This window comes from Taeniopygia guttata, chromosome 10, assembly GCF_048771995.1.
Source record: "Taeniopygia guttata chromosome 10, bTaeGut7.mat, whole genome shotgun sequence".
Classification (NCBI taxonomy): Eukaryota; Metazoa; Chordata; class Aves; order Passeriformes; family Estrildidae; genus Taeniopygia; species Taeniopygia guttata.
The window spans coordinates 20270036-20297351 of record NC_133035.1 but is presented as its reverse complement, the minus strand read 5'-3'; the positions used below and the strand labels follow the sequence as shown (position 1 = coordinate 20297351).

The 27316-nt window shown below is 48.6% G+C and overlaps 2 protein-coding genes across 3 annotated transcripts; one reads left to right on the top strand and one right to left on the bottom strand.

Moving 5' to 3' along the window:
* Positions 1-158: 158 nt before the first annotated feature.
* LOC115496566 (uncharacterized) lies at positions 159-1922 on the bottom strand. Its single transcript, XM_072934057.1, has 3 exons — positions 1718-1922; positions 946-1605; positions 159-472 (listed from the first exon to the last, which is right to left on the bottom strand). The coding sequence occupies exons 1-3, from the start codon at positions 1920-1922 to the stop codon at positions 381-383; spliced, it is 957 nt and encodes a 318-aa protein (XP_072790158.1). The 3' UTR covers positions 159-380.
* On the top strand, positions 1280-26420 carry CTDSPL2 (CTD small phosphatase like 2). Of its 2 annotated transcripts, none has more exons than XM_030281251.4 (13): positions 1280-1363; positions 15816-16024; positions 17491-17629; positions 18541-18690; positions 19134-19346; positions 20674-20752; positions 21035-21146; positions 21989-22075; positions 22854-22916; positions 23564-23643; positions 25390-25516; positions 25750-25845; positions 26285-26420. In XM_030281251.4, exons 2-13 carry the CDS (start codon positions 15833-15835, stop codon positions 26348-26350), a joined length of 1404 nt encoding a protein of 467 aa, XP_030137111.1. In that variant the 5' UTR covers positions 1280-1363; positions 15816-15832; the 3' UTR covers positions 26351-26420. The 2 variants fall into 2 exon arrangements, with proteins under 2 accessions (XP_030137111.1, XP_041574307.1); XM_041718373.2 differs by lacking the exon at positions 1280-1363 and adding an exon at positions 8958-9049.
* The last annotated feature ends 896 nt before the right edge of the window (positions 26421-27316 follow it).

Genomic DNA, 27316 nt, shown 5'->3' with positions numbered 1-27316 from the left:
TGACAGAATTCTAAAACAAATCTTGGCTTCACAGCAGCAGATGCACTTCTCTTTAACAAGCCAATAAATATTTTAGGTGACTAGAAAGCTGGGACTTCTATAATCTGATCCAAGTTCAAAAGCTAAGCAGGGAGTCAACAGGTACCAGGAAACACAACACCCGAGTAGGTTCCTTTACTGCTAAATTAGAGGATGCCAGACACTCCTGTAAAACCTTCCATTCTGGGCTGTACCTTTAGATGTTATCCAGTCATAACACAGGTGAACCTGAGAACTGATTTCTGTTACAAAGACTGGTAAGTAAAAGTGATTATCAAGAGAAAAATGAAGATATCTAAATTCAGTAGCATTGAGACAAGAAATGTAACATCACCACATCCTCATACTGCAAGAGGTGGCCAAGCTGCTTCATTGAGCCCTTTAAAGAGTAAATCACGCAGCATCCTCAGCATTTCCCACACAAAGAGGCTGCCTAGAAGGAAAAAAACAAAACAAAAACAGAAAGCGGAAATAAAACTTCACAACAGACTCCACAGGCGACTTAAAAACAGCAACCGAAACCGCAAGCCGGCAGTGCCCGACGCTTCGGGGATGGGACGGAGGGCGAGGCGGCAGGGCCGGGAGCCGGGGAGCGCCCGGGGGAGCGGGCGGGGGAGCGGGCGGCCGGAGCCGCGGCGGGCGCGGGGCTGCGCTGCCCGTCCGTCCGTCCGTCTGTCTGTCTGTCTGTCTGTCCGTCCGTCCGTCCGTCCGTCCGCCTGTCTGTCCGTCCGGCCGCGGCGGGTGCTGCCCGGCGCTGCCGCTGCTCCCGGGGAGCGCGGGCAGGGCCGGGACTGGGGCAGGGCCGGGACTCGCTCGCCGCCGGGACTCGCTCGCCCCCCGCCGTCCCCTCAGGGCTCCCCCTCTCCCTTCTCCCCTCCCCGCTCCCCCTCTCCCTTCTCCCCTCACCTCCCGGTGCGGCGGCCCGGCCCGGCCCGGCCCAGCGCGGCCCGGCGCCAGGACAGCGGAGCGGCCGCGCCTCCTCCGCCGAGCGCCGCTGCCGCTGCCCGTCCTGCCGGTCCCCGTCCCGCGGCCCCGCCGCCGCCGCCAGGCCCCGCTCCGCTCCGCTCCGCTCCCTCCTTCCCGGCCTGCCCCGGCCCGGCCCCCTCCCCCGGCCGGGCGCGCCTGCGCGGCGGCCCCGCTGCCATCCGGGTCCCTCGGTGCGGTGCAGCGGGTCGGTAGGCGGGAAATGGCGACTGAGCGCTGAGCGCCGAGCGCCCGGAGCGCGGACCCGCCGCCGCCGCCGCCCGCCCCCTCCGCCCGCCCGGCCGCCCGGCCGCCCGCAGCGCGGCCCCGCGGCGCCGCTCCCCGGCCCCCGCTCCCGCAGGTGAGTGACGCGGCGGAGCCGCGCGGGTCCCAGCCCGGGATCAGGTGGGGGCGCGGGGTGGCCGCTCCGAGTGACCGGCGGGATGTCCCCTCGGGGCCTGCCCGCGGCGGGCCCGCTGCCCGCCGACACCGCGCGTCCGCCCCGCTCGCCCGCCGCGGCCGCTCGGAGCCCCGGGCGAGCCCCGGCCGCAGCCCTGGCGGGGCGGCCCTGCCGCGGGCAGCGGCGGAGCGGTGTCACCCCGCCTGACACCCCCCGCCCGCCCCGCCAGGCCCGGGCCTGCGGCGGGTCCCGCCCGCCCGGCCCGTCCGCGCCCGGGGCCGGGCCGAGCCGCAGCGCGGCGGGGCCGAGCCGCGCGGGTCCCGCGCAGGACGCGCCTGTTGCTGGCGGTGCGCGGCGCCGGACGCGCTGTCAGCGGCCCCGGGGGCGGCGGGACGGGCAGCGCTGCCCGGGCACGGCTCCCGCCGCCGGCTCCGCGGATGGCAGCGCGCCGGGAGCGCCAACTTTGCCGCCGACACCGGCACGGTGCGGGACCCCCGCCGCCCGGGGCCGTTATTGGCATTCCCGGTCCCCGCTGGGAAGGCGGCGGAAGGAATTAGCGAGCCGCATACCACATTGATTATCTGCTCGCTCGGCGTTACTGGAGAGCACTGTACGAGCCTGTTGCTCAATTTTATGGTACTTAAGAGCGCTCGAGAGGACAGGTCTGGCTGTTTGTGTCAGGCTGTTTGGGTGAGCTCGAGCCTGGGTCTGTCCAGGGCACTTCGTTCTCTGTGGTGACAGTTGTGATGCTTTTTCTGGTCCCAAGCCTATTGTTTCTGGGAGGGATTTTCCATCGTCTTCCAGATGCTCATGGTGCACTTCTAAAAGTAATTTCGAGTTTGTCGTTATTGTCTTAGCCTTTGTTGACATGTTTCCACTGTTAGAGTAGCCCGTGAGGAGGATCTCCAAGTGTAACTATTACTCTGTTGCCTTGGGCAAGCGACAACCTCTTTTGCCGTTTCTCCACGAGTGAAATGGGGATAATAATACCTTGGAGAGTTGTTACAAGAAGTAGTTAATGTTTGTAGAGGACTTAAAAGACCTAAGTGTTATTAATTAAGCCCCATGACACATTAAGGTAAGAGTTAGCGAGCAAGGTTTGCACATGGATGAACTGAGGCAGGAAGAGATTATGATTTAGCCAGAGTAACGTCCTGGATCTGTGACAATAGCAGAAAACAAGTTGTAACTACTTCATGCTGTAGGCACAAGGGAGCCGTTCTGGATAACAGATAGGATTCCAAGATACTTGCCCCTCCCTCGCCCCCCCTCCCAAATTCAGGCTTTTCTGCTTTAGGAGGTTCTGCCTGTGTGACTTCCAGTTGACTGGATAGCTCCAAGGACACTTATGGCTTGCCCACTTAAAAGTGTTTCAGCAGTTTTCATAACAAGATATATGTTCTAGGATGCTAGCCAAATCCTGACTGAAATTCCATGAAACATTCTCCTCTTTTCCCCGGAAAACATCGTGTGGAACTTAGTTTTGATCCTGTTCCAGTCAGTGCAGTGTGCAGTAAAGCTGACATTCCTGTTCCATCAAAGTTCCTTATTAAAGAAGAATTCCCCTGTCAGTCTGCCCTGGAGATTGAATGGGACAGTTGGGCCGTTTCTCTAAGGATGTAAACATTCCACATATGCTGGGGCTGTACGTGCGTTTCATAATTGAAAGGTGATTTTCCATCCCCAGCCTAGCACTGCCGATGTGACACTGGCAGAGGCTCAGTAGCATTAAGCAGTTAAAAAAACAGAAAAAGTTGTCAGGATTCGAAAGGAAACGGAGGCTTCACCATCCCAAGTTTTACCAAACTGCATTGGCTTTTCTCTGATCTCGTGCCATGCCGTGAGGGTGACACCAACAGAAATTGTGTTTGCAGGAGACTTTGGGAATCACATATGTTCTTTTGACAGATTTCTCTGCACATATTTCCCTCCTGTGGAAGAAACTTCCACAGGTGTGAGGGGAAGAACAACTTGGGGCACTTGCACATTTTTGTAAAAACCATTCTGAAAGTCAGGCTGAACAATTTTGGCAAGAACTTGCAAGAAAAGCTTGAGCAGGGGGATTGCACAAGAGAAACTCCAGAATTCCCTTCTTACCTCAGCCGTTCTGTGAGTCTGTAAAAGCATGATGCATGAAGTAGGGCTGGAATTTGACATAAATTTAACATTCCTGTGTATTTCTAGACATGTGTATGCTCTGAGAGGAGCTTGAGGCTTCTGGCCTTGGGGTTCCAGAGCACCATTGTGATCGTTTAGGATCACAGCTGGATAAGCAATCACAGAACCCTGAAAGTGCCTTTTCCAGGTTATGGGTGTGCAGCTGTGCCCTGTCCAAACCCTGTCCAGGTTCTGCCCCATCCTTTGCTTCCAGCCTGCTCTCCCCAGGGAAGCAGTTCTGATGGGTTTTGGACTTTGGTACTGTCGCTGCAGGACCAGAGATGATCCCACATTTAAAGCTGCCCCTCGCACGTGCTCCCTCTGTGGCTGCATCCTTGTTCCCTAATTCCTCGGGAGTGTTCTTCTCCACAAGGGCCTTTCTCGTTCATCACTGACAGCAGATCAGATGTGGTGATCCTTACTCCTCGGAGCCCAGAAAGCAAAGGACCAAGTCTGAATGAAATCCCTTCATTTGCTGGCCCCTGAGTCGCTGTCACCGCCTCCTGTGTATTTTAAAGAGCAGATTGGTTTTTGTCTGTTGTATGTGAAAAGTTCCTGTGGTTCTGCTCACAGCTCTGGGGTTCCCAGCACAGGAGGACATGGACCTTTGGAGGGAGTCCAGAGGAGACCACCAAGGTGATCAGGGGGATGGAACAGCTCTGCTGTGGGGGAAGCCTGGCGGAATTGGGATGGTTCAGCCTGGAGAAGAGAGGGAGCCTTCAGGGTGATGTCATTGTGGCCTTCCAGGACCTGAAGGAGCCAGCAAGAAGGATGGAGAGAGACCCTTTACAAGGGTCTGGAGTGACAGGACACAGGGAATGGCTTCCCACTGCCAGAGGACAGGGATGGATGGGATATTGGGAAGGAATTCCTCCCTGGGAGGGTGGGCAGGCCTGGCACAGGTGCCCAGAGCAGCTGTGGCTGCCCCTGGATCCCTGGCAGTGCCCAAGGCCAGGCTGGACGGGGCTTGGAGCACCAGGGACAGTGGGAAGTGTCCCTGTCCTGGCAGGGCGTGGAACAGAATCAGCTTTAAGGTCCCTCCCAACCCAAACCATTCTATGATTTTGTGATTTGATGTTTGTACATCCCAACTAAGTCTTCAGAAAATGCAAATACGCACCACAAGTGCAGAGTTGATTAATCACATCCATGATGGGCTGTGATTTTCAGGGGGCAGGCTGTTCAGATGGAATCATTGCTGGCATCCTGGGAGGGAGGAGCAGGCTCTCAGCAGCTGGTTCAAGAGGAGCTCTCCCAGCAGGATGTGGCAGTGCCAGCCCCACCGAGGGCTCTGTCCCGGGGGAATTCCCTGGAGTGCCACGGAGCCGCAGCGAGGTGCAGCTCTTCCGATTGCTTCGGAGAAACTCACGTACAGCCGGGTGCTTGAAAGCCTATCTGACATGTTGTTTACATGTTGAGATGCCTAGATGGCCATTATTTAGTGTTTTAGAAAAATAAATATTTGACATTCACAGATGAAGACATTTTCAATAGCACTTGAAAAATTAAGTGGGAAATCATCCACATCTAAAGCAATCAGCTCAGGGGTTGGGTCGGAGCTTCCCAGTTGGCAGTCCTAACTTTTTCTAAATAAATTATTTCCCAATCAGAACAGTTTCAGTAATTACTTTGATTAAGGTGCTCTTAACTTCTTAAATGATAAATTCTCTCATCATATCCTGTGATCCAAGGAAAACCCTTGTCAGGACAATCTGCTGTAAGAAAACAGGAGTGGAGCATCAGCCTGCAGTGCGCTTCCACCTCTGCAGCACTGCGGGGTCCGTGAGGGGGCACAGCCTTTGCTGCCTCAGTTTCCCTGTCTGATGGGTCAGTGTTGTGGTGATCCCAGGATCTGTGGCCAAGCCCAGCGGGAGGAAGTGTGAGCAGGATCAGCTCAGCAGCACATTGATCTCTGCTCTATTGGGACATTGAAATACAGCTCCCCATTCAGAGTCCAGCCCCATCAGTCAGATTTCTGTGCAGCCTGCTAGAAATAACCCTAAAGCCAACATTTAGGAAGTGCCTGTGCTGCATTAGATCCAGCAAGGATCCACTGCCCGCCGAGTGATGCTTCTGCTGGAGTTACATAGGAAAGAGATGATGGAAATAGAAGTTATTCCTAACAGTCCTAACCTGCCTGAATTCAGAATTCGTTTTTTGTGGCTGAGGAGTCTAGTTAGGATGCATGAAACACCTCTGGTTCTGTGTCCATAGTATTTAGTGTAGCAGTATAATTTTAAGTATAATACTGTCATGAAAATAAGTTTAACTAAAAGGAGCTGTTAACTCCACAGCATCTGGAAAATAAGCTATGGATACTTACTTAAAGGAGCATAGTTAGAAAAAATACATCCTGCTAGTCATTGCTAATATTCCAGGTGTAAGTAGGAGAAAAGAATCTAGGACTCTAAAGCATTTGGATTAGAAGTTACCTGTAAATTAATTACCCTATATGTATAAACAAGAGTGTTGTTAGCAGCAGAATAGGGCCAGGCAGCTGATGCTGCAGGGCTCATTAGCATCCTCAAAGCCTCGCAGGGAAGGCAGGGATCCTGTCCTTATTTAGGCTGTGTTTGGGAGTAGCTAATTTAAGTTAATAAAGTAGCAGGAACTCTGATCAAATCAGAGCAGTTGTTCTGAGCAGTTCGGCCTGTGCTGCACCAGTTCAGTCTAAATCATAACTCAGTTTACCCTAGGCCATTCTAACCCACGATTGCTTTGATTTACCCTGTACTTTAGGAGGTGCTAATTAGTGGAAGGGAGGTAATTCAATCTAAGGCTGAGGCTGTACCACAAGGGCTTCCTTGGCCCACAGCAGCAGCCTGGTTAGTGGGAGCCCCACACGGGTTCCTCGGCTGCCCATGCCCTCTGGGAGCCTCTCAGCCTGGCTGGCTGAGTGGGGAGAAGCAGCATTCCCCTTCCCTTCCCTTCCCTTCCCTTCCCTTCCCTTCCCTTCCCTTCCCTTCCCTTCCCTTCCCTTCCCTTCCCTTCCCTTCCCTTCCCTTCCCTTCCCTTCCCTTCCCTTCCCTTCCCTTCCCTTCCCTTCCCTTCCCTTCCCTTCCCTTCCCTTCCCTTCCCTTCCCTTCCCTTCCCTTCCCTTCCCTTCCCTTCCCTTCCCTTCCCTTCCCTTCCCTTCCCTTCCCTTCCCTTCCCTTCCCTTCCCTTCCCTTCCCTTCCCTTCCCTTCCCTTCCCTTCCCTTCCCTTCCCTTCCCTTCCCTTCCCTTCCCTTCCCTTCCCTTCCCTTCCCTTCCCTTCGCTTCCCATCACCTGGAGGGGAATCCTGCAGGTGTGAACTGAGCTCCTGTTCTGGGCAGTGTGGGCTGTGCCCCATCACCTGGAGGGGAATCCTGCAGGTATGGGATGTGCCCCATCACCTGGAGGGGAATCCTGGCAGTGTGGGATGTGCCCCATCACCTGGAGGGGAATCCTGCAGGTATGGGATGTGCCCCATCACCTGGAGGGGAATCCTGCAGGTGTGGGATGTGCCCCATCACCTGGAGGGGAATCCTACAGGTGTGGGATGTGCCCCATCACCTGGATGGGAATCCTGCAGGTGTGGGATGTGCCCCATCACCTGGAGGGGAATCCTGCAGGTGTGGATGTGCCCCATCACCTGGAGGGGAATCCTACAGGTGTGGATGTGCCCCATCACCTGGGATGGGAATCCTACAGCAGCAGGCTGAGCTCCTGCTCCGGGCAGTGTGGGATGCGGGATGTGCCCCAGCCCCGAGCTGTGGGAGCAGTGATGGTCAAGTGGGTGATGGTCAAGAGCTCAGAAAGGAAAGCAGAGATGGAGAGACAGCTCCTTGTGAGCTCTGTGGGCAGCACTTCTGGCGTGGGGCTTGCCAGAGCAAGGCAGAGTGTGAACTGAAGGTTTAAGGCTTGTGTTCAGAGGGGGAAAACAGTATGCAAAAAGTAAAGGAAGTGTTTAATAAATAGCAGGAATATTTACAAGAATGTTCAAGGTACTTGCAGGCATTGTGAATGTGGGATTTAACTACAGTATATTTGATTGAATTACCCACCTCAGTTTGTCTGACACCTTGAGCTCCTGTCAAGACCAAGCAGTTGCAGTTAAATCAATGTAAATACAATTGGAAAAGCTTGTTTATTTTGCTTATCAGGCCAGAAATTATAAAGATTACAGGAGAAAATAAAGTTAGTGTAATCTTGATGCTTTTATGTTCTTAAAGATTTGGAAGAAACTTCAGAGGACTTCATTGTAGCTAAAATAATATTCCTAAAAAACTGTAATTGCTGGGTTTAGAGTCCTTTAGTTTTGTGTTGATTAGGGACTATGAAGCTCATTGGTATTTTTAAGAGAAAGGTCTTTGGGAGCTCAGTTGGAAAAATGGGCTGCAGAGATCCAGGTTCAGGTGAAGAGGTGTCAGACTTAATTGTTAGGTGTAATTACCCTGTTGGACTTATTTGAGGATAATTCTCTTTTGATAGTAGATTGGTTTATTATATACCTGAAAAGGTTTGATAATGTTCCATCTCAGAGATTAATAGTTAATATAGAAATATCCTAAGGCAGTTAACGTAAGAGGGTTCCAAACCATGAAATAGTTTAAGGTTAGAAAATAAACATTTGTCTTTGGTGGTATGTGCTTTCCAAAGGAAAAAACCATTTTGAGAGGGTTTCTCTGCTCTTTGTCACTCGATGGGGGGGCTGAGGTGTGAGCAGGGTGTGCAGCTGCTGCTGTGCCATTTCCTGGGAATTCCAGATGGCTGTTTGTGGGAATTTCGGGCTAAGGGCTCCTTCCTTCCATGGTTTGGGTTTGGCTGTGTGAGAAATCCCTGTGCTCAGAGAGAGTTAAACAACACTCATTTCTGGTGTAGACCTTACATGATACCAAAAGGATGAAGCAAGGAATTTTTTTTTCCCTACTTTAATGTACCTGTTTTTAAATATTCCAGAGGTGGGTTAAGCAAGGAAGGCAGGTGGAGTGTGCCTGTGTGTAAGGACTGAGCCATGGCCATCTTTTGCTTACTCGGGATGCTTGAAGGGTCTGTCTTACCTACAGAGGTCTGAATTTTCAGAAACCTTGTAGGAACTGAGTATATTCAAAATTCCTGTTCCTCTGTGGCACTGGGTCGATGCTGCTCCGTGGGCCCTGCATTTCCCAGGGAGGACTGACAGAGACTCAGTTTCAATTGGGTATGCCTCATCTCCTCTAGGAAAAGCTGATCAGAGTTTCTGTGCTGAAGGACAGAGCCCAACAAGGAGTGCAGTGAGCAGATGAAGCCTGGGCTGTGAGTGTCCTTTCCTGTGCCAGGAGTTCCATGTTTTATTCCCGTGGGGAAACACAGAGGAATGGGAGTGAGAAAGCATTCCTTTCACCTCCAGTAAAACATTTCTACTCTCCCACAGTTTTGCTGAGTTGTTCCTTCAGCGCTGCTGGTGAGAAGTGATGTGTGCTCTGTCATGTACCACACGGCACAGAGGTGGCAGCTAACTTTTTTCAAGGATTTCTTTGGTATTTAAGGTAACGTACATGAAATCTGCTATTTAAGTTAACTCAGTTTCCTCAGTGTCTGGAAAATTTTCCCAAGTTCTAGGTGCAGGTGCAGAGCCCCCTTTCCCCAGCTCAAAAAGCCCCTCAGACAGAAACTCCCAAAGCAAGGCACGAGCCAAACACCATCTCCTCACTCAGCAGAGCAACCCCCGGCTGTTTGCAGAGCCAGTCTGCCACTTCACAGCCAGAAAGTTCTCATTTCATTACACTTTGTGCACTTCAAAGTGACAGAGATGCATTAGACCAACCTGGAGGTGATCATCTTGTGAAAGAAATCAGTGAAATTCAGGCTGAAATCTACTGGAAACATTTCAGTGTGGATGCAGGGCAGTTTTACCCCAAAAAATTCTGTTGTCATTGGTAGCTTGTGCTTATTATACCTTGTATTATTGGAATATTGAGCAGAAACTTCCTATAACTTTCCATTGAGTATGCAGCAAGGTTTGTTGTTTTGTTTTGTTTTTTTTTTCCTTGTGGATTTCTCACCCAAAATAATACAGGGAGTAAAAAAATAGAATGAAAATAAAATCTATAAAATAGCTTCATTGTGATGGAATCAGACAGGTCCCTGAAATTCATTTCAGGCAAGTTTTTGAGACTGGATAAGTTTCAAGTTCATCATGTCTCAATATTATATTTTAAGGGTAAACACATAATATCACTCACAAGTGAGTACAGCTGTTAAACCTTTAGAACTTCTTTTCATGTCAGTTTTAACTCAGGTACATGCACAAATTAATCTCAGATTTGCAATTTTGTAAGAATGAAGTTTTCCATGCAGGAAAGAAGCCAGGATGGGCTGTGAAAGAGTCAGGATTTCAGCATGTATTCATGAGGGAAAATGATTCGTTTAAACTTTGTCTGGACACTGAGTAATATGAATCCTGACTGTGCTGGAATTTTCCCCATTTTAACAACACAGTTGGTTGATTTTTTATTTTAAATCGGGGAAGGCAGGTGCGAGGAGAGCGTGGAAGCAGCCCTGTGCAAAGGGAGGGCAGAGTTTAACCTTTTGTGAAAGGCTCTGAAGGGATACAGGGTACCAAGGAGGGTGTTTGCCAGGGCAATGAGAATCATATTATCATTTAAAGAGTCTTTATCCTGCAGTAAAAATAGTCTGCTATTTTTGAGGCCAAAGGAGCAGCCAGAACCCTTATCTGTCCCTTTGAAAGACAGCAACCTGACAGGGTCCTGTGGGATGTGTGATTGTGGCTGTGATCCCCGGGAGGATTCAGGTGGAGTGGAGCAGGATTAGGTTTTCTGAATTTCAGCAAAAGGCAGCTCTGCTGCTGTGCACACCGTGCAGAAATTCCTAGATTCTCCTCAAAACCCAGGAGTTACTCCACGGCTTCCATAGTCCAACACAGACTTACTCGAGCTTATTACTCTGCTTGTTTCTGTTGTTTTTTTAATGAAAAAGATAACTGGTGGGGTGAGCTGAGCAATTAGCCCAAGTAACTCCTCGGGATTGTTTTGTGTTCAGACCCCATCCCGGAAGGTTTGCTCAGGAAGTGTTTGAACCTGGCCGTGCCACGGCTTGGAGCAGGGACTGGACTTCCATAAATAGGCTCCCTGTGTGCCTGGCAGCGTGGATTAAATGTCCAGAGAGCCTGAGGACAGCTGGTCCCTGCCAGAGTCCCAACAGCAGCCTGCTGGTTCTGTGGAATCTGCTCCTGCTCGTCCAGAACTCCAGCACCACAGACTTTCCCCTCCCAGCCTCTCAGCTCTCATTTGCCCCACGAGGTCTGGAGGTGATGCCTGTGGAGTTGTCACCTTGGCAGCACCGGAGGCTGGAAATGGGCTCTTCTTTCTGCAGCACGTGTTGGGGTTCTGCTCAAGGTTTGCTGTCCAGTGCTTACCCCAGTTCTCCAAGTTTCCTCCTTCCTTCGTGTGGCACAAACTGGAAAGCCTAAATTAATTATCAGCGTGTACCCTCAGTGCAAAGAGAAAAATATCTTGGCTGGGAGGGAGTAAACTTTCAGTTCCAAATGCTTTTGGTATAATCAAAACAAAACCTCACTAGCAAAGCAATGGCAAAACAGAAACATGATGGCTAGAGCAGAAAAATAAAGCAACAAATTATGTATTTTCTGTTTAGGCCAATTGTAAAATGCTGCCATCCTTCTTTGGCAAAATCCTCCTAAGGATGGGGCTGTTTTAGGGGTGATACTCAAACTTTGGGAGAGTAGAAGTGAGCACAAGGTCCTGAGGGATCAGCATTCGAACAGGGCAACTGAAGAGCAGGGATTTCAAGCAGGATTTTGTTTCAGATGGAAGTTATTTGGAGCCTTGGAAGGTGGGGAGGAGCAGAAAACGGGCTTTCAGTGAAACAGGGAGAATTTAGAGGTGCTTTTGATAGTTGTAATTCCTTACTGTTGTTTTGATGGAACTCATGGTTGCTTTATACATTTATCCAGTTTTCATAACCCGGCACTAACATCTGAATAGTACATATTGGGTGATATGATATTTTAATAAATTGGTGCCTTTTTATTTTGCTTTCACCTGCCCCAGACTAGCATCACTTCCAGACTGCTTTGAGTCAGGCTTTCCTGGTTTATTGCTCTCTCAGTTCTGCAGTGGCAGAAAAACAGCCTAAAGATTGGAGAAGAGTGACAAGTAGTGCAGTACATTGGAAAATACGGAATACATCTGCTGGAGTGATATGAAATGGCTGTAATTTTCTAGGGAAGGAGAGAAAGTTGGTTAAAAATGGCCAAGAGTCATTGAAGGGGCAGAGTCTCTAGATGCTGGACTAACAAAGAGCATTTCCTTGCGGTGTGTGAGGGCTTTGGAGGTTCCTGAAAGCATCCCAGCAGCGAGGGATGGATCCCAGCAGCTCTGGAGCACACCTCCTCCTCGGGCTGTTCCTCACCCTGAAATCTGGGTCCCATCGCAGCCTTGAGACGTGCTGACAGAACACCTCTGGCATGACTTGTCTGGAGGGAAACTGAGCAAAATATCTGCTCCTGTTCCTCTGGCCTGCCTGGTGATCCAGCAGTGCCTGAAAGAAGCACACACATCTTCTCAGCAGGGAGGTGTGTGTCAGCTGGGCTGGCAGGGACAGGGACACCGAGCCTGCCTCTCCCTCCTTTCAAACCCCTCCGTTGTCACAGCTGTGGGGACAGGTCGCAGCTTTGTGCAGTTGGTCACGTCTCCATCTCTATTTACACCACGTGTTGGTGCTCAAAATTTATAAATCGTTAAAAATTTTACTTTCTTGGCTTTGCGTAAAAAGTGTTCCAAGAAAAACCCCAGATAAGTAAATAGAAGTTTTTCACCTCCCGAGTTGCTGTCACCAAAGTCACACTCCAGACATGTTCAAGTTGTCTGAGTGCTCTGGAGCTCTGTGGTGTGGAGGCTTGGGACTGATTTCCGTGGTGGCAGTTCAGTGTTATTCCCGAGTGCCAAACTGAATGGAGAAATTGTTCAACACCAGAGTTTGGAATTTTCTTGTCACTTATCTCTTCCTATTGTTCTTCACCATTGTTCTTTTAGCATCTCCAACCTTTTCCTGTATCAGAAAGCCCTAAACCCTGTAATTAGATGTGCCTCACCTAATTTTCCTTTTAATAGTTTGGGGGAAAGTAGAGAAAACAGCAGTGTCATATGTGAAATAAACCATCCCTAATGCAGATTCCGTGGAGGTGTGCTCTCAGTTTGAAATGTGAGTAATTCATAGGAATTTCTTTCCTGTAAGTACAGGGTACCTGGGCCATGGAATAACAACAGTATTCTCAAGGTAGGGAGCCTGACACTTGGTATGTGTGGACTCAGGAAAATGGAATTTATGGTAGCCACAGCTCCTTCAGCTGATGCTTTTTAAGAGCTCCTACATTTTCTTTTCCTGTCCCACAATTGTTGAGTGGATATTCCTTTTAGTCCTTCTTTGCCGTGTAATTCTCTCTTGAAGAACAAGGGTTTTCCTTTTTTCCCCCCACTTTCTGGGTTCACTGTAAGGAAGTGTAGAAGTAACTGGAGAGAGAAGGAGTTTTGGGAGCTGATTTTCCTGAGCCAGGCTCCCTGCCCCAGTGGAGGTGGCAGTGCCAGCCTGGGCTCAGTCCTTGGTCAGCCTGTCAGGGGTGGCATGTGCTGGGGAAATCCAAATCCTGCAGCTCTGAGGAAGGAAATTCTCTGACATGTTTAGACTTGATTATTTTGACTGCGTTAAGTTTTGTAGCCTGGTTCAGGAAAGAACCACGACTATAATTCAATAAAAGCTCTCCTGCCAAGTGGATCCAGGGCTAGGAAAGCAAACTCCTGTCTCTGAGAGGATTGTAGGTACCTGTTGCTAAGTCCATTAGAGATATTTATAACCCCAGGCCTGATACCCAGCATGTGCAGCGAGCCAAAGGAGTCCCTGGCAGGGCTGCACTGAGGAGCTGAGCGTTTCCCTGCTGCATAAATGTGTACTCACCACTGACAAGTATTTTATTGGTTCATCTTCTGTCTGACTGATACTTGTTTCGATTCTAGAAAAATCAGGCAACTTATAGCAAATTTGAAGTAATACTTTCATTTCCACATTGGAATTCCACTAGTGTCTGTCTCCTTTCCAGGTTTGCAGTTTTAATTCCTTTTTACACACATTTGTCTCGTGTGGTCAATACAGCAGCGTGGGCACAGGCCCAGGGCAGTGCCCATCCCCTGAGGTGGCACTGCTGGGACTCCTCCAGTGCTGGCCACTGATGGAGGTGCTGAGCATGGACCTGTGGAAAATGACAGCCGTGTTTGCTGGCAGTGAATATTCCATTAATTACACAGAATTACACAGTAATTCTGTGTAACATCACGTCCCACCCTTAGCAATACCCCCAGAGCACTTTCCTGGCTGAGCCCCACAGCAGTGTCAGTACCTGGGTCATTCCTCCTCAGGTGCAGCACCTTTGTGTGAGCCTGAGGCTTAACTGGGAGCAAACACAGCTGTGTAACAGGTTTTCAGAAACTTTATCAGTATTTCCCTGTCTGTGACTCATCCCAGTGCCACCATTGCCTTTTCCTGAGCAACGTACCTGTTGTGACATTACTTATATGTTAAATGTTGCCGATTGTTTATTCTGTCTCTGCAGCAATCAGATCCACACTAAATGGACTCCAGAAAGGAAACTTACGTGTTAAATGCTGTATTTATTCTGTCTGTGCAGCAATCAGATCTACACTAAATGGACTCCAGAAAGGCAGGCACTGATTCCTGTACTGATAAGCATACAGTTTCTTTAAAAACCTGGTTTTTTGTCATGATTTCAGCTAGGAAAGGCAAATTACTTTATTTCCAATATTTCTGTGCATTACAGCTCAGATGGATTTCTTGTTACTTCATTTTTCTGCTCTTGATCCATCATAAGCCTGATTTTAAGCACAAGGTGTCCCCTTCAAAGCAGCCCAGCTCCAGGCAGCTGCAGAGGGCACGTCCCCAGCCCAGAGAACAGTGACATTGAGGCTCGGTGTGACAGCACCAGCAGCCCACTTGGAGGCTGGAGATAAATGGGATGCATTCCCTGGAATGCTCTTTCACTCTGCTTCAATGAATACTGCCCTTGCATGAGTGTTCCCAAGGTCTGGTGTGATTCCCAGACTCAGCTGCACTGGAGCTCACTTTGGGCTCCTGTCCTCACCCACTCTGGGTGCACAGGCTCCTGCTTCCTTCTGTGGGACTCGACGGGAATTTAGATTTAGGTCTCATCTCAAGTTTAATGTGGAGACTTGCAGTGAAGCATTTTGAGGAGCAGAGAGAGGAAAGAGCTTCCTGGGTCACGGACTGGGGTGATTTGGGGCTGGGGACAACAGGCAGCCTACAATCAGTGCTTTCATCAGGACAGGTGACGCCCTGCTGGTTGACAAGGTGTGATTGTTCTCAGGTTGGACTCGATGACCTGAGAGGTGCTTTCCACCCTAGGCAGCTCTGTCATTCTGAGCAGGATGGGCTTTCCTGCCTGCCCCAGCTGGAGGGCTGTGCCAGGGTCAGTGATGTGCTGGGTGCTGAGCCAGGGTCAGTGATGTGCTGGGTGCTGGGCCAGGGCTGAGCCAGGCTCAGTGATGTGCTGGGTGCTGGGCCAGGGCTGAGCCAGGCTCAGTGATGTGCTGGGTGCTGGGCCAGGGCTGTGCCAGGCTCAGTGATGTGCTGGGTGCTGAGCCAGGGTCAGTGATGTGCTGGGTGCTGAGAAGGCTGTGCCAGGGTCAGTGATGTGCTGGGTGCTGTGCCAGGGTTGTGCCAGGGTCAGTGATGTGCTGGGTGCTGAGCCAGGGCTGTGCCAGGCTCAGTGATGTGCTGGGTGCTGAGCCAGGGCTGTGCCAGGCTCAGTGATGTGCTGGGTGCTGAGCCAGGGCTGTGCCAGGGTCAGTGATGTGCTGGGTGCTGTGCCCCTGGGTGTGCTGGGTGCTGTATCTGTGGATGTGCTGGGTGCTGTATCTGTAGATATTCTGGGTGCTGTATCTGTGGATGTGCTGGGTGCTGGGTGCTGTATCTGTAGATATTCTGGGTGCTGTGCCCCTGGGTGTGCTGGGTGCTGTGCCCTGGGTGTTCTGGGTGCTGGGTGCTGTACCCCTGGGTGTGCTGGGTGCTGCAGCCATGCCCAGATTCCATGGTTAGTTCCCTGGCAGCGTGGTGCTCTCCCTGAGCACACAGCTCCGTGCTGGAGCGCGCCGGGAGCGCCACCAGCCTCACATCTCCCTTCAGATCCCTTCAGCTGCAGCACAACACATTTCCTCAGCGGGATTCCTGCTTTTCCCTTTGTAGCTTTCCATGTGGTACCCATGAAGATGAGGCTGAGGACACGGAAAGCCTCCCAGCAGTCCAACCAGCTCCACACGCAGCGGGCGCTGCGGGCCAAGCGGAAACACTCGGAGGTGGAGGAGCCCTTACCTGGCGGCGGGGGAAAGCCTCCCAAAAATGAGACGGGCCTCTTGTCTTCGATCAAAAAGTTCATTAAAGGAAGCACACCCAAGGTACGCTGCCTGCAGGCCCCTGCTTTGCTTTCAAGTGGGTCAGAATCACCTCAAGTTTGATTGAAAACCGGTTCTGTTAAGAATTAATCATGTGGTGGAAGCAAAACGTAAAGAGTTGGAAGGCAGCAAGTGCCTTTGAGTTGTGTCAGGTAAAGCAGACTTTGAGACCTTCAGGAGTCGATTGTAGGTGTATTTAATAGTCCAATAAATCACAGGCTTTATTGCCTGGTGTTTCTTTGTGAAAATGTCAAATAAATTCAGTACGTTCTTAATTTCTATTTTAAGGATTCCTTGGATCCAGATTCAAGGAATTACCAGTACTAACAACTTACGAAAGCCAGTCTGTAAGCATTAATTTCTTGACTATTTCTGGCATTTTTATTTAAAATTGTTTAGGAGTCATTTAATCAATGAAGGTCAAACCTCACAAATCCAAGTGCCATGGAATTGATGCAGCTGCTCAGGGATTCCTGCAGTGAGCACTTCCCTGCTTGGAGCATCACATCCAGATCTTGGCGGGGAAAACCATGAAATTTCATGTCTTGGTGCAGCTAGAAAGCTGAGCTTTACTGGTCTGCACATGTGAACACCTGTGGCATGTGCTGCATGGACATTTGAAGCTGAAAAATATATATACACAAACACATACATATATATAAAATATATATATATATATAAACTTTGATAGGCTGAATGTAACCTTGCAATTCCTTCAAAAACTGGCTTTTTTTCTCTAGATGGAAGCCAGTTAAAAACCCCACATAATCCATCTCAGCCGTTCAGATACTGCCATTATGTAACTGCAGATTCAAAAGAAGAGTATCCAGGAAGTCAGCACTAATTTACAATGTATCTCACATCAGCTCTGTGATAAATAAAAATCTGATAAAATTTCAACATTTTATCGACTTGTCATAGGTGTTTTGGGGGGAAAGGGTAAGAAACCTGCCATAAACATGTGCCTGCACATACAGCCATGCACAGAAGATGTGCAAAACTGTTTGATTCTGTCTCATGCCCATGACTGCAGCAGTCACTTATTCCCAGGTAAGGATTTTTCACAGCTCAGTTTTGCCCTGTACTGATACGGATTGTCACATTGGATATTGTTGGGCAGTTCACCTCCTGTGTATTTAGCAGGCAGAGAAACCAAGTTTCAGGTAATTTTAGTTGCTTTGCCTCTGCATTTCCCAGCATCTGCAGCACTAGAATATTTATAGATTGGCTGTAAAGACAATTTTTCTACTACAGCAGCTCCACGTAGAGTTTTTATTCCCCATACTTGGACTTAGTTTAAACTGATGTAAAATCCCAGCTGGCCAGACACTTGTTGCACATTCTGCACCTGGAGGTGGAGCAGTAAAAGGATCTTTGGTGAACTTTCTCCAGGAGGTGACACTCTGGTCTGCTCCATGGAAAAAGGCGCTGCTCAGCACATTGTTTTTTTCCCTCTTTTCTGTTTTAAGGAAGAAAGAGAAAATCCCCCCAAGAGGAGTCGGATTGAGCGGGATATCGACAACAACTTGATCACCTCCACCCCCCAGACGGGAGAGAAGCCCAACAAGCAGCTCTCGCGCGTGCGGCGGAAAAGTCAGCTCAACGGAGGTTGGTGGTGCCCACATTCCCCGCAGGCCAGGGGGGCTCTGCCATCCCCCAGCCCTGCCTCCTCCAGCCTGTGCTGCAGCAGGACAGGCCACTGGGCTCTGCCTGGCTTCAGGGCTGGTCACAGCAAAACAGGATTGCCAGCGGTGTGAGCAGCACTTCCAGCCCCAGACACTTCCACTGTGTCTCTGTGAGGGCAGTGTGGGTCAGCAGCAGCTGCTTTGGAGCTAATTTAACCTTTTTTGTTGTTTTTAATTATTATTCTAAAAGTCCCATAATCATTTGATTTAGCTCTTCTCCCATTTTCTCACAAATGAAAGGGAAACGTGACCTCCCAGCTCCTGACATCTGTGGAAGTAAGCAGGTGTCCTTAGATGCTGAGAGCACTTGTCAAACACAGGCAGGTTTCTGTCAGAGTTGTGAGATGGGGATTTGAGTTGTGGCATGAGAGATCACCCTTGTTATGTGTCAGCTCTGGAACATGGGTGTTCATTTAATTCTGTCCTGTGTGATACCAGCTGGCAATCCTTTCCCTTGGAGGTGTGTCTGTGCCCCTGTGTGTGTGGAGAGGAGCAGGGCTGGGCTCTGGAGCAGCTGAGGCTCAGCCAGGGAGCTGTGACCCTTTCTCGTGCCTCCCTCTAGTGGAGTCCTGGCAGCTCCACCAAATCACTGCCAGGATTTCCACCTGTGTATTTGTGTGAGCAAATCTGTGTGTGTCTGGAGAGAAGCTTCTGGGCGTGCTGAGAATGGACATTTTGGGTTTATGCTGGTAGAAAGTTGCTGACTCTCATGGACCCAGCTGGGCCATGAATAAGAGTACACCCCTAGAGAGCAAATGCCGACCGTAAAGGAACAGAGGCACCTGAAGCCCAGCTGGGTGGGTGGTGTTAAAACTCATATTTTTTCTTTTCCAGAAGCTGGAAGTTATGAGATGACGAACCAACACGTAAAGCAAAATGGAAAATTGGAAGATAACCCCACCACAGGCAGTCCCCCACGAACAACGTTACTGGGAACCATATTTTCTCCTGTTTTCAATTTTTTTTCACCAGCAAATAAAAATGGTGAGTATTATTCAAAAGGCAAACAGCTTAAAGCTGAGTGTGAAAATAAATTTTTGTATGAAATCACTGCTTTGAGTGACGGTACACTTTTCATGCTGGTTTACAAGCCAAGAGTTACTGCTGCCAGGCAGAAAGGCTTCTTCATTCTTGGGTGGGTTGATGGTTAATGAAAGAAGTTTAGGAGCATTAGAGCATTTCTTTCAGAGGTGTATTTAGTGGTGCACCTTTCAGTAAAAAACAAATAAGGGAAGGGAAAAAAAAAGGGATTACATTTCTTGTCCCAGACATGTTTTAAAGTCATTGTCTTGGCCTTCAGTTTGGTTCTTGTTTTTGTGGCACGAATCCGTGCAGGTATCTGATTATTCCGAGGCTGTGTGTGGGGTTGGGAAGGAGCTGAGCACTGCGACGGGGGCTCAGCCGGAGGGTTTGGAAATGTCCCTCAGGAACGTCGGGCTCCGACTCGCCGGGCCAGGCCGTGGAGGCCGAGGAGATCGTGAAGCAGCTGGACATGGAGCAGGTGGACGAGATCACCACGAGCACGGCCACCTCCACCAACGGCGCCGCCTTCCCCGCGCCCGGCGCGCAGGGCAGGGCCCTCAACAACGGCCTGGGGGACCCTGAGGAGCCGGGGGACCGCGACCTGCCCCCGCTGACGGGTAAGGGACGGGCCGGGGGGCAGGGGGCAGGGGGCAGGGAGAGGGGGTACAGGGCAGCGCCTCGGCTGGGACCTGTGTTCCACCTTTCCTTGGGTAAGGGACAGCACAGGGACTGTGTGTGGGACAGGGAAAGGTGGTACGGGGGCAGCACCTCAGCTGGAAGTCCTGTCCCACCTTCCCTTGGGTAAGGGATGGGACAGGGACTGTGTGTGGGACAGGGAGAGGTGGTATGGGAGCAGTGCCCCGGCTGGGACCCGTGTTCCACCTTCCCTTGGGTAAGGGATGGGACAGGGAAAGGTGGTACGGGGGCAGTGCCTCAGCTGGGACTCGTGTTCCACCTTCCCTTGGGTAAGGGATGGGACAGGGAAAGGGTGATATGGGGGCAGTGCCTCAGCTGGGACTCATGTTCCACCTTCTCTTGGGTAAGGGACAGCACAGGGACTGTGTGTGGGACAGGGAAAGGTGGTACGGGGACAGCACCTCAGCTGGAAGTCCTGTCCCACCTTCCCTTGGGTAAGGGATGGGACAGGGAAAGGTGGTATGGGGGCAGGACCTCGGCTGGGAGTCGTGTTCCACCTTTGGATGAGGGATGGGACAGGGAAAGGGTGATATGGGGGCAGCGCCTCAGCAGGGACTCGTGTTCCACCTTCCCTTGGGTAAGGGACAGGGACTCTGCCAGGGGACAGGGAAAGGCTGATCCCAGGGAATCCAGCTCCTTGGCAGGGACTCTGATTTCACCTTCCCTTGGGGTGTGCAAACAGTGTTAATACTGGATTTATGGTTGGTAGGCAAACCTGGTTTAGGCACCAGAGACACAGTTTTGGCAGGACTTACCTAGTCCTGGTATAACTCAGGTGGCCTCATAACTCTTCTTCTCATGGAAGCAGAGATTCCAGAGGAAAGGAATTACTATTAACACTGAGCTTGCACACTCTGGACTTGCTGAACTCCAAAGAGAAGTTGGCTGCATTTTGATATCTTGTATTAGAACAACATGGTAAATGAGAGACACACAGATCTTCCATTCATTTTCCGCATTTTCTTCAGAAGACAACATCTTGTTTTGACAAAAATTTGATGCATGGGCAGCATCAAATCCTGAGCTAAGCACTCCCCAGAGCTGCAGGCTCTGTAGATGAGCAGCTTTGCAGCAGGGGGTAGATGTGACCTCTGAGCAGGGGAGGTGGGGCTGGAGGGAGGTTTTGCCACTGTTCTCCTCCCTCGTGTCTCGAGTGCAAATTGTCCCTTTAAAGAACTGCACTAATAAGACCAGCTCTTGTGGTTTTTTGTTTTATTTTTTGTTTTGGTCATTTTCATTGAATTTCAGCACCAGTATCTCCAGACAGTGGCTACTCATCAGCTCACGCAGAAGCCACCTATGAAGAGGACTGGGAAGTCTTTGATCCGTAAGTGCCAGTGTTTCTACTGGAAATAGTAAATTAATCATTTGGGGTGTAAATTAATCACTTGGAATTAAGATGCTTCTATTTAAATTGGATCATTTTTATGTTACGATAATGAACTCCAAAAGCTCTGAGCTTAAAAAAAAATACGTGTATGCTCATGTGGGGTTTATTTCAGTTTAAAATACTTACTTCTTGTGCCATAAATATTTCAAATATTAAGTTGGGTTACAGCATGGCACTTCAATAATGTACATTTTTACAGCAAAATCTGTGTCTTTTCAGATACTATTTCATCAAACATGTCCCCCCACTAACAGAAGAGCAGCTGAACAGGAAGCCAGCTCTCCCACTGAAAACCAGAAGCACACCAGAGTTCTCATTAGTTCTAGACTTGGTAAATATCTTTATAAACGCAAACCAGAGCAGGGGAATGGAGCATTTCCCTTAATTTGTTCATTGTGGAAATCAGTTGTGCTTGCTTTAAACAGAGACTGTTGAATGTTGCATAATGTTAGTTAAAAATAGTTGAAAAAGAATTAATTGTGGTAGGAATAGAATGTGAGCTGCGTTTGTAAAATACTTGCATCCTGCTTTTTTTAAAAAAGAAAAGCATTACAGTTTTAACATCTCAAACATTTATCTGTCCTCATAAAGCTTCCCTAAATCCAGGGTGGGAAAAATGAGGGGAATAAATAGGAAAATTCAGTTATGAGTGTCTTTCATCAAGACTGATGAAAAATTAAACTTTTACTTTTTAGAACATTCTTAAAGGGCACAAATCCACTTTTTAAAATACTCTTGTCAGATATATTTGTCTTTATGATGATTTGTTTCAGTGTCTCTGTTTTAAAAGTTGTTTTAGACCCTGTTAGTGGTGGTGTGATTTTTTGAGCAGCATCAGTTGGGCCATCCCTGTGATCATGGGAATGGGTGGATTATTCACACTGAAAGATACAGGCTGGAAATGAATGAGAGAAGAGCCTAAAAAATAAAATATCCATTTATAGCTATATCCCCAGCACACAGTTTTAGTGAAAATTTTAAAGAATTACAAGAATAATGAAATGTTTAATTTATCCTAAGAATTTTCCTCAGTCTTGACAGCACTTGCACAAAAGTACAGTTTCCATTCTAAATAAACCTGCTTTAAAATGAACATAAAATGCAGAAAATGGCTTCTGTTTTCTACATTGTTTTTCACACTCTTTTCTTTCTTTCATTTAACTTTTTCCCTAGGATGAAACATTAGTGCACTGTAGTCTAAACGAATTAGAAGATGCTGCACTCACTTTTCCAGTTCTTTTTCAAGATGTCATTTACCAGGTAAACAGAGAAAACCAAACTTTTTGATTTTGTTTTGTGGGAATCCTGGCTGCGTGCAGTTGTTCTCAGCTTGTTTGAAGAGGGAGAAGCAGCAGCCTGGCATTTTGCACCTGCCTGGTGACAAACTGCAGATGTCAGATCTGGCAGGAAATTTTGTATTCACTGAAGCTGTTCCCTTTGCAGCTCCTCCCCTGAGCCCAAATCCTGTGCTGGAGTCAGAGGGAGGCAGAGCCCTCCTGGCTGGGGTCTCTGGTGACTCCACAGTTCCTTACAGGGAATGGTTTCTCTGTGTGTGCAGTTCTGTGCAGGTGGTGGTGGCTGAGTTTATGGAAATACAGAAACAGCTGAAGCCTTTTTTAAATCACTCTGACATCCCCAGGCTCAGGTAATCGTTGGTGGTTATTAAGAAGAGGCTTTATTTCTTGTATCCAGGGCTTGAGCTGGTGCTGCCCTGCTGGTGAGAGCCAAGTCAGGGTGTTTGGTCAAAGCAACCAAATTTCATTTTTAACGTAGAGATTGTCCAACTTCTGTATTTTAGCCACTTTTCCCCCTAATTCTATCCAATTTTCCAGCAGAATGTTGAGGCTGATGTCAGTGTGTTCCTGCTCCCCCTGAGCTGCTGAGGCTGGGAGCTGCTGGGGCATTGCTGGGTGTGTGTGTGTGTGTGTGTGTGTGTGTGTGCTGAGCCTGGCTGTGGGCTGGGAGGCTGCAGTGCCCGTGCAGTGCCCGTGCAGTGCCCGTGCAGTGCAGTGCCCATGCAGTGCCCCTCTCTCTGCAGGTGTACGTCCGGCTAAGGCCGTTCTTCCGAGAGTTCCTGGAGCGCATGTCTCAGATCTACGAGGTAAAGCTGGCACAATCCCTTCTCTTTGTCACTTTTCTGCTGTCAGACCCTTATTCCTCACACTAAACAGCAGTTTATCAGATCAAATCCTTTTCTATCTCAAAAATGAAACAACTAAAAAACATTTTAAAAACTTTTGTTCTAGTCTCAATCTCATATAAAAAGTAAAAGAATACAAATGTTATAATTCACACCATTACGGTCAAAAACCAACTATTTCCTAATTACAATACACTATAAGCATTTCTTAACCTATCAACTTTACCCACACCATACTATAAATACCTTACAACCAATAATCTAAACTGATGGTTATATAAATCTTATATATCTTATAAATCTTGCTACAATGCATCTTTCATAATTCTAGTTCTCCAAAATATCTAATCTTATTTACAAAACCACCTTTTAAAACTTATTTCGTATTCCATTTTTCTCTCGACAATATCTGTCGTATTCCATAACATTTCTAAGTCAACATTTCTTATCTCAAAGTTTACATACAAATACACACTATAAGAACCTTCTATCAAAGTTTAAAATTTTTTCTACAAATTCATTTCCCACAACCACCTTTGAATTTCATTTTTAAATTGTATCCACTTCCTTGTACCTCCAGTGGTGACTTTTTTCCCTCCAATCCCCAGATCATTCTGTTTACTGCTTCTAAGAAGGTGTATGCAGACAAGTTGTTGAACATCCTGGACCCCAAAAAGCAGCTGGTCAGGTAAAACCAGAACAATGTCGTGAGCAAACTGAGTCCTGTGCCTGCCCACTTGCTGCAGCGTGTCCCTGACTGATCCCTTGGGGGTTTGCCTGGGCTAAGAGGGAGAAAAATAGCCTGAAGTGATGGAATGGGTGCCTTGTGGTAAAATAGCCCTAGATCAAAACCCCTGTTCAGTCTCTGTTAGGTTGGCTCATGGGAAATGACCTCTTGGGGATCAAAAATGTGCTCTGGAATACACACTGCAAAGAAATGAAATTAAATGAGTTCCTGATTACTTTTAAACTTCACTTAATAATTTCAGTTATTTAGTATAAATTGTGATTTGTATAGCTTTTGTAATCAGTATGCTTTTAATTCTCATTCAATCACAAAATGATTTGTCTGTTGGTTTTGTATTGAAGCTGGTTTGGTTTGTCATTTCTCAGCAGTGAGCTTTGTTGGGAAGTGTTTTGCCTTTCCAGTTCCTTAGGGCAGAAGGAAATTCCAGGGGTGAGATTCTGTCACTCTGACTGGCAGGGGAATTGTACGTGGCAGTGCTGGACCCAAATTGGTTTCTGTGTGGGGGTTTCCCCTGTGTGGGGTGTCCGGGCCAGGGAAGCCCTCCCTGGTGGTGCCAGCCCCGAGGATGGTGCCCAGGAGGGCGCTGGCACTCCAGAACACGCTGTGGGGCTGTGCCCACGTGTCACACCTTCCTGCAGACACTGCAGAGGTGCAGGGCTGCGATTGCTGCTGGCACAGGGCAGAGCCATGGCAGGCTGCAGGCAGGGGCTGGGACCTGCAGGGTGTTGCTGTGCTGCTGCTGGGGCTGGGCTGGCTGTGCCCCGCTCTGCCAGCAGCCCCACACGTGTGACTCAGGCTCTATATATAAATGCAGCAGCTCCTTTCCCTCCATGGCAACGTGGGGAGCTCAGCTCCTGCCTGGAATCAGCCACGCTGTGTGCAGCTCTGCGTTTAAACACACAGGCAGCCTGCAAGGGGCTGCTCTGCGCTGGGGCAGGCAGCACCAAGCCTGCCTGCTTCACAGTCTGTAGTTCTGTGCAGCTGCCAGGGAATGGGAGATTTGTTCCTGCTGGATTTTCAGTCAGAGTCCTTTCAGGCAGTGCATCCATTCCTTCTGTCGTGAACTACACAGCAGCAGGCTGATGGCGAGGGAAGCAGCTGGTGGGATGTTTTGGCCCTAATGGGAAAGGAAGGAGTTGATGGGATGTTTTGGCCCTGATGGGAAAGGAAGGAGCTGATGGGATGTTTTTGGATGTTTTGGCCCAGAGGCTTTTTTTTTTTTGAGGTGTAACAACTGAAATAGGTTAATTGCCAGCACAGGTGTAACAGGAAAGGAAACACTCCTTGTGACACTTTGTGTTCTGGCATGAGGTGGCACAGGGAGGCCCCTTTCTTTATTCTGGGACAGAATAAAGGGATAATAAACCCCAATAAACTGGCTCTGTGCAGCACCTGGGGCATGCAGATCCTTGGGGTGTTCTTGGGTCCCTTTGTTGGCCTGTCTGGGAAAGGGGTCAGAACGAAGAGCCTGAATAAATACCAACACCCACCCCAGAACTGGGTTAGTGCAAAATCACCTGATCTGGGCATTTTACCCATAAAAAGCTCTAGAGAGAGCAGAAAAGGGGCACGATTCTCTAACAGGAGATGAGAAGAGGAAAAAACTGGATAATGCTTGGCAAAGCTGTGTGCTCCTGGTGCAGGGTGGATGTTGTCCTTGGTCTCAGTGCTTTCCTTTAACGGCAGGCATCGACTCTTCCGTGAGCATTGTGTGTGTGTACAAGGGAATTACATCAAGGATTTAAACATCCTGGGCAGAGACCTCTCCAAAACCATCATCATCGACAATTCACCGCAAGCCTTTGCTTACCAGGTGAGGGGCTGGGGCAGGAGACACCTCAGGGGGGCACAACTTCCTGAGGGGGAAGGGAAATGTAAATTTGGGACTTTGTATTGAAGCCTGCAAACCAAACTGTGGGAATAACACTCAGGAATCTCTAAATTGGAAACATTTTTTCCCCCCAATTGCTATTTCACAAGTCTTATTTGCAGATAAATAAAATATTAATTGTGTGTTGATGATTTTTTTTCATATTTTAACTTCAGCTTTCCAATGGAATTCCTATAGAAAGCTGGTTCATGGATAAAAATGATAATGAACTCCTAAAGTTGATTCCATTTCTGGAGAAACTAGTAGAGCTGGTAAGTGTTTGCTTTCGTGGCTTTTCCCAGAACTGTCAGTGAGTTCCTTTGATATTTTCAGCTATTGTTAAGGGTTTCTGAGTCACTGAGGTTGAGGCTGCTGAAGGTCCAGGGCAGAAGGGGACTTGTCTCTGCTGCGTGTGCTGAAAACGCAGGGCTGTGGGATTGTGACATCAGTCCTGAGGAAACGGGGACCCTCTGAGCCTTGTGATGCCACAGTGCCCGTGGCTGGCTGTGCTGTGTTCTCTGTTCCTGAAGGGCCGATAAATCCCTCCTCAACTGTTGTGGATGCTGTGCAGTTATTTCTGTGAGTCTCTGCAGTGGCCTCACGCGTGGAAATTTCTGTTTGCTCTGCTCAGAGAGGGGTGCTAGGCGAGGAGCCCTGCTGCAGTGGGCTCTGGCTGTGTTTATGCTCCTAAACCTGCCCTTTCCCCCACAGAACGAAGACGTCCGACCTCACATCAGAGACAGATTTCGCTTGCATGATTTGCTACCCCCCGATTAAAGCCTTTGCTCTCGCTGCCGAGGGGAGGAAATGCAGGACCCTGTTGGACTAATACAAAACATTGCCATTACTGTTGAAATTTTGCATTTTTGTACCCCGTCTTGCTTTTCTTATCTTTGGTGCCCAACAATGATCAAGGGTTACAGAAAGAGACTTTCTGCACCTGAGGTTGCCGCCATCAGTACAATCCAGTACCCGCAGTAGGGAGGCTAGAACAGAAAAGTCTTTAGAACTAGTGCAACTCCAAGGAAATTTTTTATGTACAGGACATCTGCAGTTTATAAAGAAAATTCTGTTTCTGCCACCAGCAGTTTGACCTGTAGAAACACAGGATTTTATGATACAACAGAGATTGAAAATGGACTCGGATTTTCTCTCTGTTCGGTGCTCTAAGTGGGTTTGTAGCCACTTTTCTGTTACTTTTAAGATTCTCATTTCAACAGGAATGGCCAGTAAAAGTTGTTTTATTTTTCCTGTTAAGGTTTATAACCTTTTTACATTTTTGACCTGTATTAGATTAGAATTTCATTATGCATTCCTTTTAGTTGAGGCGCTTCATAGTTTTTCTGGAAATAGCCAAATTTTGTTAGTTTTTTATTAAACAGTTGGCTGGCCGTTTCCCTGCTTTGTCTGCCTGCATCCTGTATATTTGTTTAAAAATATTCTCTAGTTTTAGCCCACGTAAGTTTCATTTAGAAAGAAAAAAGAAAAAAAAAAAAACCCAACAAAAAAACCCTGCATTTATATTTTCTTTCTGTAATATTCTACTGTAGTCGAAACCTTTTCAAAAAAAATCAAGAGACTGGCTAGATAAGACGAAGATAAGGATTACTAATATTGGGAATATCCTAAAGCGTTGCGATGGCACGTCCTCTGGACAGAGCACACCTGCAGTGGCGCCACGATGGACAAGAATACCTCACCTCTGCTGTGTGCTCACCTGGCAGGTGTGCCGGGCAGGGCTCC